This window comes from Bombina bombina, chromosome 4, assembly GCF_027579735.1.
Source record: "Bombina bombina isolate aBomBom1 chromosome 4, aBomBom1.pri, whole genome shotgun sequence".
NCBI lineage: Eukaryota > Metazoa > Chordata > Amphibia > Anura > Bombinatoridae > Bombina > Bombina bombina.
The window spans coordinates 40,283,870-40,297,636 of record NC_069502.1 but is presented as its reverse complement, the minus strand read 5'-3'; the positions used below and the strand labels follow the sequence as shown (position 1 = coordinate 40,297,636).

The 13,767-nt window shown below is 39.1% G+C and overlaps 1 protein-coding gene across 1 annotated transcript in view; it reads left to right on the top strand.

Moving 5' to 3' along the window:
• Window positions 1–13,767, top strand: part of DTNB (dystrobrevin beta) — a 983,126-nt gene that overhangs the window by 388,325 nt on the left and 581,034 nt on the right. Inside the window, exon 9 of the mRNA XM_053709466.1 lies at window positions 13,402–13,568. Coding sequence (XP_053565441.1) covers window positions 13,402–13,568 — 167 coding nt within the window. The remainder of the gene's footprint in view (window positions 1–13,401; window positions 13,569–13,767) is intronic.

The following is a 13,767-nucleotide window of genomic DNA, read 5'->3' as shown; positions in this document are numbered from 1 at the left end:
CTATAATATAATCCTGCACAAATGGAGGGGGAATTAGCTATAATATAATCCTGCACAAATGGAGGGTGAATTAGCTATAATATAATCCTGCACAAATAGAGGGGGAATTAGCTATAATATAATCCTGCACAAATGGAGGGGGAATTAGCTATAATATAATCCTGCACAAATGGAGGGGGAATTAGCTATAATCCTGCACAAATCTAGGGTGAATTAGCTATAATATAATCCTGCACAAATGGAGGGTGAATTAGCTATAATATAATCCTGCACAAATGGAGGGGGAATTAGCTATAATATAATCCTGCACAAATGGAGGGTGAATTAGCTATAATATAATCCTGCACAAATAGAGGGGGAATTAGCTATAATATAATCCTGCACAAATGGAGGGGGAATTAGCTATAATATAATCCTGCACAAATGGGGGGGGAATTAGCTATAATCCTGCACAAATGTAGGGTGAATTAGCTATAATATAATCCTGCACAAATGGAGGGGTGTAGCTAGCTAGAAAGTTTGTACTTAAATAACTAAAGAAAGTTGTGTTCACCTTTACATTTGTAATGAATATAGCTAAATTGCATTATCGTTAAAAGTAAAATATAATCTTTATTTAAACTGATTAAAAGAAAAAGGAAGTGATAATCATTCCAATTCATACACACAATGGCTATTAGAAGCACATTTAAAAACACTTTAGGGCCTATTTATTGTGCGAGCGGACATGATCCTATATTACAGCATACGCTCTCTGCATTTATCATTGCACTAGCAGTTCTGGTGAACTGTTGGTGCAATGCCGCCCCTGCAGATTTGCAGCCAATCGACTGCTAGCAGGGGGTGTCGATCAACCCGATCATATTCGATGGCGTTGATTTCTGTCCGCAGCCTCAGAGCAGGCGGACAGGTTATGGAGCAGCAGTCTTTAGACCGCTGCTTCATAACTTCTGTTTCCGGCGAGCCATTGTCTCAGCCTTAGTAGAATAAGTCGGCGGGGTGGTGAGATCTGTGCTATATAATGAAATTCTGTGAGTCGGATCATTAGTGAATTAAATGAGTCTATGCTAGCGACTAAGCTCCTTAAAGGATTACTTTCTGTTATAATTTTTAAGCTAAACAACTAACATATTAAAGTTAATAAACATTAATTAAAACCTACTGACCTATATTTTCTCCAAAACGAAGTTTCATAACGTTCTAAAAGTTATATCTTTTATTCGCCGATGATGTCACGTTATCCTGCCCACTATTTTCAGCACTGCGTGTTCAAAATACTTAAATCAATAACTTTGTGTTTAAAGCGCCATTTTGAAACCTAGGTATTGTAAACGGATTGGTACAGAGAAAAGGATACCCACGGAGTGGGTTTGGAAAACAATTAAATTCGCAGACAAGATTTCTGATATACGGTAGAGATATGTTAATGAAATGCTATTGATAAAAAGCGTATTTGGAGTAGTTAGTTAGTAACAGGCATAGAAAATATTTACTTACAGTGGCCCTTTAAATCCGGGAGCTAAATTTACTTTTATCTGTCTGTTAACCGCTGCTATATTGAGGTTCACACCCGGTCCAACATTCTTATGAGGTCAATGAAAATTTTAGAACACCGGAGCTTGTTATTTACATTTATAACCCTGGTAAAATATAAATATTAAACCTTTTTACATAAAAAAGGATGTTAATAAAATATTGAATTTCAGTAACAGATTCTCAACATAAACTGCAGCACCAGCTCTGCAAAATAGTGAGCGAGTGCTGCAGCTGTGATAATCATACACTTTAGGGAAATATGCCGTCCGTGTCACGTGACTGCAGTGCTGTTACAATATGGCCGCATCAAGCACTGGATAAGTATGTTAATAGAATACACTTTTCTTTACATTTTTGGGGTAAACTGAACTTCCAGCATAAAGAACTGTTCTCAGTTTTGTGTTATTACTCAGAATTGAGTTTGAATAATTTTTAGCAGTCAGGTGTTTAATGTCCCCTTTAATGTCTTTCAAAGATTAGAGAATTTTTGGCAAGTTATGAAGGATTGGAACTGTGGGATTACTAACATAAAGATAATTCAAGTGTATCTTCATCAAACCCCCATCAACTAGAGTAGCGTTCAACAGACAAGCAGCTTAAAGGGGAGGGGCTTCAGTTTAAATCGTTATGCAAATTTAGCATACGTTTTACTGTATTATTATTAGAATGTCATTTCTCACATATGCTATAAGTAGGTCAGATGAGAAGAGGATGTAGATCCAGAGTGAGTGAATATCGGCTGTTGACAAACCTTTTTAACAATGTGTGTTTAACAAATAAACCTAAATTTACTGTCATAGTGATTGATATTGTGAGATTGCCATCTAGTGGTAATACTAGGTATAAATTACTTCCCAAAAGGGAGTCTTACTGGACATTTAACCCCTTAATGACCACAGCACTTTTCCATTTTCTGTCCGTTTTACATTTTTGCGGCGTTTGTGTTTAGCTGTAATTTTCCACTTACTCATTTACTGTACCCACACATATTATATACTGTTTTTCTCGCCATTAAATGGACTTTCTAAAGATACCATTATTTTTATCATATCTTATCATTTACTTTAAAAAAATGATAAAATATGAGGAAAAAATGGAAAAAAACACACTTTTTCTAACTTTGACCCCCAAAATCTGTTACACATCTACAACCACCAAAAAACACCCATGCTAAATAGTTTCTAAATTTTGTCCTGAGTTTAGAAATACCCAATGTTTACATGTTCTTTACTTTTTTTGCAAGTTATAGGGCCATAAATACAAGTAGCACTTTGCTATTTCCAAACCACTTTTTTTTTCAAAATTAGCGCTAGTTACGTTGGGACCCTGATATCTGTCAGGAATACCTGAATATCCCTTGACATGTATATATTTTTTTTAGAAGACATCCCAAAGTATTGATCTAGGCCCATTTTAGTATATTTCATGCCACCATTTCACCGCCAAATGCGATCAAATAAAATTTTTTTTCACTTTCTCACAAATTTTTTCACAAACTTTAGGTTTCTCACTGAAATTATTTACAAACAGCTTGTGCAATTATGGTACAAATGGTTGTAAATGCTTCTCTGGGATCCCCTTTGTTCAGAAATAGCAGACATATATGACTTTGGCGTTGCTTTTTGGTAATTAGAAGGCCGCTAAATGCTGCTGCGCATCACACATGTATTATGGCTAGCAGTGAAGGGGTTAATTAGGTAGTTTGTAGGGAGCTTGCAGGGTTAATTTTAGCTTTAGAGTAGAGATCAGCCTCCCACCTGACACATCACACCCCTTGATCCCTCCCAAACAGCTTCCTTCCCTCCCCCACCCCACAATTGTCCCCGCCATCTTAAGTACTGGCAGAAAGTCTGCCAGTACTAAAATAAAAGGTATTTTTTATTCTTTTCTTTTTTGGGGGGCATATTTACATATGCTGCTTTGTAGAATCTCCCCATAGCCCCTAACCTCCCTGATCCCCCCCAAACAGCTCTCTAACCCTCCCCCTCTGCCTTACTGTGGGCCATGTTTGGTACTGGCAGCTGTCTGCCAGTACCAGTTTGCAGCAAAAAAATGGTTTTATTTTTTTTTTTAACCCGTTTTTTTCTGTAGTGTAGCTTCCCTCCCTCCACAGAGCACCCAACATTCGCTGATGACCTTTATTTTTCCTTTTTTGTACATTTTTACTTATGTTATTTTCTGTAGTGTAGCGGTTCCCTCCCGCTCCCTCCCCGTGCACGCGCCCGCCCCCGCCTCCCTGTGCACGTGCGCGCGTCCGTGCGCGTGTCTGGGCATCCCCGCCCACGATCCCCCCCCCCCCCTCCACATCATCTGGGCCATCGATGGCCGCCACCCACCTCCTACACACGCTCCCACCCACCAACGATGGAAGCCATAGATATCCGGTGCAGAGAGGGCCACAGAGTGACCCTCTCTGCATCGGATGGCTACTAAGGGTTATTGCAGGATGCCTCGATATCGAGGCATCACTGCAATAACCGGAAAGCAGCTGGAAGCGAGCAGGATCGCTTCCAGCTGCTTTCCACACCGAGGACGTGCAGGGTACGTCCTTGGTCGTTAAGGGTATTTTTTTAGAGGACGTACCCTGCACGTCCTCGGTCGTTAAGGGGTTAAATTAGACGCAAGATTGTCAGATGGTTTTCTCTGAGAAAAGGGGATCAGTTATTTTGTTTCTAATTCGATTTCTTATAAAATAAAGGGGTATTCCATACATTAATTTGCAAGGGGATATTATAATATAACAAAATGAAACATAATATAAAAATTTGAACAATTATTTAAATATGTTAAATCTTATGGAACATTGTACAGTTTTCCTCTGGTATATACAACTTTATAAATTGTATTATTTTGCATTATAGAGATCAATGCTAACTGTTAAAAAGGTTTTATAACCATAAGTATGTATAGATAAGTTTAATTTGACCTAAGCTATTTTTCTCATGTTTTAAAATAATTTTTAAATATAATCTTTAAATATTTTATTTTAAATATGTAGTCACTTCTTATAAAAAAAATTGACATATATAAAATTTAATGCTGAAGAATGACATCATCTTGATTGGCGTTCTGAAAGGAAGTGACATATGTATTTGTTTTATCTATTAAGTAACACTTATAATAGCGCAGAGTATATCAGAGGATCATGGATTTACCAGATAATACTTTTTTTCAAAGCTATTCCTATTATTTCTTAAAATCCATGATGTTTTAATCATCGACATCAGCTGCATATAAACACATTAATGGGCTGCAGTCACAGACCGAACAGGTTACACATGCGAGCGCTTGATAAGATGGATGAATTTCTTATAACCTTGATAGTCAGTGTGGGTGCAACTGTATGTTCACCAGACTGTTCAGTGTAAAACATTGTTTTTCAGGTGCTTATGACTTTGGATTGAATGATCAGAATTAGTTTTATGTCAGTGCTGCAGGCGCAGTCAGTGTTGCAGGCGCAGTCAGTGTTGCAGGCGCAGTCAGTGTTGTAGGCTGCAGGCGCAGTCAGTGTTGCAGGCGCAGTCAGTGTTGCAGGCGCAGTCAGTGTTGCAGGCGCAGTCAGTGTTGTAGGCTGCAGGCGCAGTCAGTGCTGCAGGCGCAGTCAGTGTTGCAGGCTGCAGTCAGTGTTGCAGGCTGCAGTCAGTGTTGCAGGCTGCAGTCAGTGTTGCAGGCTGCAGTCAGTGTTGCAGGCGCAGTCAGTGTTGTAGGCTGCAGGCGCAGTCAGTGTTGCAGGCGCAGTCAGTGTTGCAGGCGCAGTCAGTGTTGCAGGCGCAGTCAGTGTTGCAGGCGCAGTTAGTTTTGTAGGCTGCAGGCGCAGTCAGTGTTGCAGGCTGCAGTCAGTGTTGCAGGCTGCAGTCAGTGTTTCAGGCTGCAGTCAGTGTTGCAGGCTGCAGTCAGTGTTGCAGGCTGCAGGCTGCAGTCAGTGTTGCAGGCTGCAGTCAGTGTTGCAGGCTGCAGGCGCAGTCAGTGTTGCAAGAAATTCATAACATTTGAATAGTTTTGGAGTTGTGTTCTCAAAAAGGCACATTTTTCTATCTCTTAAAATTAAAACAAATACTTAAAATGCTGCCTAATTTTTTTTTATGGAATGCGGCATACAGATAGATTTTATTGCATAATAGGAGCTTTTTTGTGTGGTGAAAAAAGGGATAGTGGTTGACATTATTTTCACTCACTTTTCCACAACAACTGCTTTGATGCAACCTCCAGTAACGATCTAAACATGTTACATTTGGTCCCAAGTATGACAGAACCTTTGAGTTGCAGGTGCTGTTGCACCTCACACTGGGCGCCACCATCTTTGAGCACATTCTCACACCCTGTGACAAAAGCAGTGCACGCTCACAGATCAGTGGTGTAGCCATGTGCTTGGGGTTAGTGTGCATGACACAGAGCGGGAGCTTTATATCTTAGCATTGTTTACACAGTTTTACAGAAAATAGTACTGAGGAATAATACAGAGCAATGTATCTGCTGCAAACAGTGGGACGCCCCTGCTCTGTACTTTGCTTGCTAACATGAGGGGGGCAGTGCAGAAACATCACTGGTCTGTATATGCGCCCTGCTCTGTCACACGGTGCATCTGGTACCTTTAATTCCCTTCAGGACGAACCGATCCATACAAGTGTAAAAAAAAAACCCGAAGCACATGATCGTCACTTCGATCATGTGCTTAAAAACAGCGCTGATTAGCTCTTGGGTGAACTGCCTGCGTTGCTAGACAAGCCCCCCCCCATCCGATCAACCGCTGTTTGGTTTTAGAATGGAGCAGGACGCCACAAAAGTTAGGACGTTGCTAAAGGCACAGTAGGAAAAGCAATAGCATAGTGAGCAGTGACCATACTAATGTAGCTGTGCCCAGCAGTTTAATGTCTCTTTAAGAGATTCACTTGGTGTGCTAGCCAAGAACATTTATTAAAGGGGCGTGTTACCTATATGCTAATCACTTGAAAGCGGTGCAGCATATCTGTAAAAAGCTGACTAATAAATATCAAATTACCCTAAAAAAGGAAGATATGTCATGAGTTTACCTGAGGAAGTGGTCTGTGAGCAGCAATCCTTCAGCTTCATGGTTTAAAAAAACAGCAAATCAACTTTTCTTTCATGTAATTAGCAAGAGTCCATGAGCTAGTGACGTATGGGATATACATTCCTACCAGGAGGGGCAAAGTTTCCCAAACCTCAAAATGCCTATAAATACACCCCTCACCACACCCACAAATCAGTTTTACAAACTTTGCCTCCTATGGAGGTGGTGAAGTAAGTTTGTGCTAGATTCTACGTTGATATGCGCTCTGCAGCAGGTTGGAGCCCGGTTTTCCTCTCAGCGTGCAGTGAATGTCAGAGGGATGTGAGGAGAGTATTGCCTATTTGAATTCAATGATCTCCTTCTACGGGGTCTATTTCATAGGTTCTCTGTTATCGGTCGTAGAGATTCATCTCTTACCTCCCTTTTCAGATCGACGATATACTCTTATATATACCATTACCTCTACTGATTTTCGTTTCAGTACTGGTTTGGCTTTCTACTACATGTAGATGAGTGTCTTGGGGTAAGTAAGTCTTATTTTTGTGACACTCTAAGCTATGGTTGGGCACTTTTTTATAAAGTTCTAAATATATGTATTCAAACATTTATTTGCCTTGATTCAGGATGTTCAACGTTCCTTATTTCAGACAGTCAGTTTCATATTTGGGATAATGCATATGAATAAATTAATCATTTTTTTCTTACCTTAAAAATTTGACTTTTTTTCCCTGTGGGCTGTTAGGCTCGTGGGGGCTGAAAATGCTTCATTTTATTGCGTCATTCTTGGCGCTGACTTTTTTGGCGCAAAAACTTTTTTCTGTTTCCGGCGTCATACGTGTCACCGGAAGTTGCGTCATTTTTGACGGTTTTTTTGCCCCAAAAGTGTCGGCGTTCCGGATGTGGCGTCATTTTTGGCGCTAAAAGCATTTAGGCGCCAAATAATGTGGGCGTCTTTTATGGCGCTAAAAAATATGGGCGTCACTATTGTCTCCACATTATTTAAGTCATATTATTTATTGCTTCTGGTTGCTAGAAGCTTGTTCACTGGCATTTTTTTCCCATTCCTGAAACTGTCATTTAAGGAATTTGATCAATTTTGCTTTATATGTTGTTTTTTCTATTATATATTGCAAGATGTCCCAGATTGACACTGAGTCAGAAGATACTACTGGAAAATCGCTGCCTGGTGCTGGATCTACCAAAGCTAAGTGTATCTGCTGTAAACTTATGGTAGCTGTTCCTCCAGCTGTTGTTTGTATTGAATGTCATGACAAACTTGTTAATGCAGATAATATTTCCTTTAGTAATGTTACATTACCTGTTGCTGTTCCGTCAACATCTAATACTCAGAGTGTTCCTGTTAATATAAGAGATTTTGTTTCTAAATCCATTAAGAAGGCTATGTCTGTTATTCCCCTTTCTAGTAAGCGTAAAAGGTCTTATAAAACTTCTCATTTTTCAGATGAATTTTTAAATGAACATCATCATTCTGATTTTGATAATAGTTCCTCTGGTTCAGAGGATTCTGTCTCAGAGGTTGATGCTGATAAATCTTCATATTTATTTAAAATGGAATTTATTTGTTCTTTACTTAAAGAAGTCTTAATTGCATTAGAAATAGAGGATTCTGGTCCTCTTGATACTAAATCTAAACGTTTAAATAAGGTTTTTAAATCTCCTGTAGTTATTCCAGAAGTTTTTCCTGTCCCTGATGCTATTTCTGAAGTACTCTCCAGGGAATGGAATAATTTGGGTAATTCATTTACTCCTTCTAAACGTTTTAAGCAATTATATCCTGTGCCATCTGACAGATTAGAGTTTTGGGACAAAATCCCTAAGGTTGATGGGGCTGTCTCTACTCTTGCTAAGCGTACTACTATTCCTACGGCAGATAGTACTTCCTTTAAGGATCCTTTAGATAGGAAAATTGAATCCTTTCTAAGAAAAGCTTACTTATGTTCAGGTAATCTTCTTAGACCTGCTATATCTTTAGCGGATGTTGCTGCAGCTTCAACCTTTTGGTTGGAAGCTTTAGCGCAACAAGTAACAGATCATAATTCTCATAGCATTGTTAATCTTCTTCAACATGCTAATAACTTTATTTGTGATGCCATCTTTGATATCATTAGAGTTGATGTCAGGTATATGTCTCTAGCTATTTTAGCTAGAAGAGCTTTATGGCTTAAAACTTGGAATACTGATATGTCTTATAAGTCAACATTGCTTTCCCTTTCTTTCCAGGGTAATAAATTATTTGGTTCTCAGTTGGATTCTATTATCTCAACTGTTACTAGAGGGAAAGGAACTTTTTTACCACAGGATAAAAAATCTAAAGGTAAATTTAGGTCTAATAGTCGTTTTCATTCCTTTCGTCACAATAAGGAACAAAAGCCTTAGGAGCGGTATCAGTTTGGAAACCATCCCCAGTCTGGAATAAATCCAAGCCTTTTAGAAAACCAAAGCCAGCTCCCAAGTCCACATGAAGGTGCGGCCCTCATTCCAGCTCAGCTGGTAGGGGGCAGTTTACGTTTTTTCAAAGAAATTTGGATCAATTCAATTCACAATCTTTGGATTCAGAACATTGTTTCAGAAGGGTACAGAATTGGCTTCAAGATAAGGACTCCTGCAAAGAGATTTTTTCTTTCCCGTGTCCCAGTAAATCCAGTGAAGGCTCAAGCATTTCTGAAATGTGTTTCAGATCTAGAGTTGGCTGGAGTAATTATGCCAGTTCCAGTTCTGGAACAGGGGCTGGGGTTTTATTAAAATCTCTTCATTGTACCAAAGAAGGAGAATTCCTTCAGACCAGTTCTGGATCTAAAAATATTGAATCGTTATGTAAGGATACCAACATTCAAAATGGTAACTGTAAGGACTATCCTGCCTTTTGTTCAGCAAGGGCATTATATGTCCACAATAGATTTACAGGATGCATATCTGCATATTCCGATTCATCCAGATCACTATCAGTTTCTGAGATTCTCGTTCCTAGACAAGCATTACCAGTTTGTGGCTCTGCCGTTTGGCCTAGCAACAGCTCCAAGAATTTTTACAAAGGTTCTCGGTGCCCTTCTGTCTGTTAGCAGAATTTCATATGAATCGACTTGTGTTGTTTCTTCAAGATCATGGTTGGAGGATCAATTTACCAAAAAGTTAATTGATTCCTCAGACAAGGGTAACCTTTTTGGGTTTCCAGATAGATTCAGTGTCCATGACTCTGTCTCTGACAGACAAGAGACGTCTAAAATTGATTTCAGCTTGTCGAAATCAATTTTAGAAATGGAAAATTCTTGGTCTTATGACTGCTGCATCAGACGCGATCCCCTTTGCTCGTTTTCACATGCGACCTGTATGCTGAACCAGTGGTGCAGGGATTACACAAAGATATCTCATTTGATATCCTTAAAACCGATTGTACGACACTCTCTGACGTGGTGGACAGATCACCATCGTTTAGTTCAGGGGGCTTCTATTGTTCTTCCGACCTGGACTGTAATTTCAACAGATGCAAGTCTGACAGGTTGGGGAGCTGTTTGGGGGTCTCTGACAGCACAAGGGGTTTGGGAATCTCAGGAGGTGAGATTACCAATCAATATTTTGGAACTCCGTGCAATTTTCAGAGCTCTCCAGTCATGGCCTCTTCTACAGAGAGAATCGTTCATTTGTTTTCAGACAGACAATGTCACAACTGTGGCATACATCAATCATCAAGGAGGGACTCACAGTCCTCTGGCTATGAAAGAAGTATCTCGAATTCTGGTATGGGCGGAATCCAGCTCCTGTCTAATTTCTGCGGTTCATATCCCAGGTATAGACAATTGGGAAGCGGATTATCTCAGTCGCCAAACGTTACATCCGGGCGAATGGTCTCTTCAACCAGAGGTATTTCTTCAGATTGTTCAAATATGGGGACTTCCAGAAATAGATCTGATGGCTTCTCATCTAAACAAGAAACTTCCCAGGTATCTGTCCAGATCCAGGGATCCTCAAGGGCCTCACAGGTTTTGGTATGCGGATCTTGTCCGAATGGCCTCTTGCCAACCATGGACTCTTCCGTTAAGACCAGACCTTCTGTCACAAGGTCCTTTTTTCCATCAGGATCTCAAATCCTTAAATTTAAAGGTATGGAGATTGAACCATCAATCATCAAGGAGGGACTCACAGTCCTCTGGCTATGAAAGAAGTATCTCGAATTCTGGTATGGGCGGAATCCAGCTCCTGTCTAATTTCTGCGGTTCATATCCCAGGTATAGACAATTGGGAAGCGGATTATCTCAGTCGCCAAACGTTACATCCGGGCGAATGGTCTCTTCAACCAGAGGTATTTCTTCAGATTGTTCAAATATGGGGACTTCCAGAAATAGATCTGATGGCTTCTCATCTAAACAAGAAACTTCCCAGGTATCTGTCCAGATCCAGGGATCCTCAAGGGCCTCACAGGTTTTGGTATGCGGATCTTGTCCGAATGGCCTCTTGCCAACCATGGACTCTTCCGTTAAGACCAGACCTTCTGTCACAAGGTCCTTTTTTCCATCAGGATCTCAAATCCTTAAATTTAAAGGTATGGAGATTGAACGCTTGATTCTTAGTCAAAGAGGTTTCTCTGACTCTGTGATTAATACTATGTTACAGGCTCGTAAATCTGTATCTAGAAAGATATATTATCGAGTTTGGAAGACTTACATTTCTTGGTGTCTTTCTCATCATTTTTCCTGGCATTCTTTTAGAATTCCGAGAATTTTGCAGTTTCTTCAGGATGGTTTGGATAAAGGTTTGTCGGCAAGTTCCTTGAAAGGACAAATCTCTGCTCTTTCTGTTCTTTTTCACAGAAAGATTGCTAATCTTCCTGATATTCATTGTTTTGTACAAGCTTTGGTTCGTATAAAACCTGTTATTAAGTCAATCTCTCCTCCTTGGAGTTTGAATTTGGTTCTGGGGGCTCTTCAAGCTCCTCCGTTTGAACCTATGTATTCATTGGACATTAAATTACTTTCTTGGAAAGTTTTGTTTCTTTTGGCCATCTCTTCTGCTAGAAGAGTTTCTGAATTATCTGCTCTTTCTTGTGAATCTCCTTTTCTGATTTTTCATCAGGTTAAGGCGGTGTTGCGAACCTCTTTTAAATTTTTACCTAAGGTTGTGAATTCTAACAACATTAGTAGAGAAATTGTGGTTCCTTCATTGTGTCCTAATCCTAAGAATTCTAAGGAGAGATCATTGCATTCTTTGGATGTAGTTAGAGCTTTGAAATATTATGTTGAAGCTACTAAGAATTTCCGAAAGACTTCTAGTCTATTTGTTATCTTTTCCTGTTCTAGGAAAGGTCAAATGGCCTCTGCCATTTCTTTGGCATCTTGGTTGAAATCTTTAATTCATCATGCTTATGTCGAGTCGGGTAAAACTCCGCCTCAAAGGATTACAGCTCATTCTACTAGGTCAGTTTCTACTTCCTGGGCGTTTAGGAATGAAGCTTCGGTTGATCAGGTTTGCAAAGCAGCAACTTGGTCTTCTTTGCATACTTTTACTAAATTCTACCATTTTGATGTGTTTTCTTCTTCTGAAGCAGTTTTTGGTAGAAAAGTACTTCAGGCAGCTGTTTCAGTTTGATTCTTCTGCTTATAATTTCAGTTTTTTTTCATTATAAGATTTAAACTTTATTTTGGGTGTGGATTATTTTCAGCGGAATTGGCTGTCTTTATTTTATCCCTCCCTCTCTAGTGACTCTTGCGTGGAAGATCCACATCTTGGGTAGTCATTATCCCATACGTCACTAGCTCATGGACTAATTACATGAAAGAAAACATAATTTACGTAAGAACTTACCTGATAAATTAATTTCTTTCATATTAGCAAGAGTCCATGTCCCACCCTTTTTGTGGTGGTTATGATTTTTTTGTATAAAGCACAATTATTCCAATTCCTTATTTTTTATGCTTTCGCACTTTTTTCTTATCACCCCACTTCTTGGCTATGCGTTAAACTGATTTGTGGGTGTGGTGAGGGGTGTATTTGTAGGCATTTTGAGGTTTGGGAAACTTTGCCCCTCCTGGTGGGAATGTATATCCCATACGTCACTAGCTCATGGACTCTTGCTAATATGAAAGAAAGGAATTTATCAGGTAAGTTCTTACATAAATTATGTTTTTCAGTGGTGAGGTCACACTTTGCTTTACTGTAATCTCATGGGATTTAACCACAACCTCACAAGATTTCATAGTAAACTGAGTAGGGAAATAAAGTGACTGTGACAGATACATGCTCTCTTGTAAGTCCTAGGACAAGCATCCTGATTGGATGTTTAAAATCCCTTTACAGTAGGATGTGACTTTTTATCTTCATTCTTTACATAATTGTTCTTATGATATTTTTTAATAATTTTTTTACAGAAATGTTGCATCACTTCCAAGTAATTAATCACCTTTAAATATCTTTTGATGTATGTGCAATTTGTAGAATGTTTCATGTAGTTATTTGAAGACACACAAATTTACCTAAATACACAAGTGAAAGAAATGAACTTGAAAGAATAGATTTGAACTTGGACTAGGTATCTTCACTTTGAACCATTTTGTCTGTGTTGCATATTAGGTCAAATTTAATTGATGTGTGGGCAACATGAATCCCATTTAATGTTTTAATTATAGTACATATCAAGTGGACTTATTTTATTTCATGTTCACTTCCATTAAAACATATTAAACTTAAACAATGTTCATCATATATGAAAGGACAGAAATTAATCGGGTTAAAAAATTGTTTGTTTGCCTTTTACAGAAGAGAACATTTAGTGACTAATACTGTATTATATTGTTTCTATTTTATTCTCCCTTCTCTCCCCTCAGTCTTCCATCCCGTCGAGTGCTCCTTTTGCAGATGTGAAAGTATGATGGGCTTTCGATACCGCTGCCAGCAGTGCCATAGCTACCAGCTTTGTCAGAATTGTTTTTGGCGAGGTCATGCCAACGGTCCTCATAGTAACCAGCATCAGATGAAGGAGCATTCTTCCTGGGTAAGCAGAACGTGTGACCTGGAAAACTTAAAGGAACAGTCTACTCCAAAATTTGTATTGTTTAAAAAAAAAAATAGATAATCCCTTTATTACCCATTCCCCAGTTTTGCATAACTAATGGTTATATAAATTTACTTTTTACCTCTGTGATTACCTTATATCTAAGCTTCTATTGAGAGCCCCCTACTCACGTGGCTAT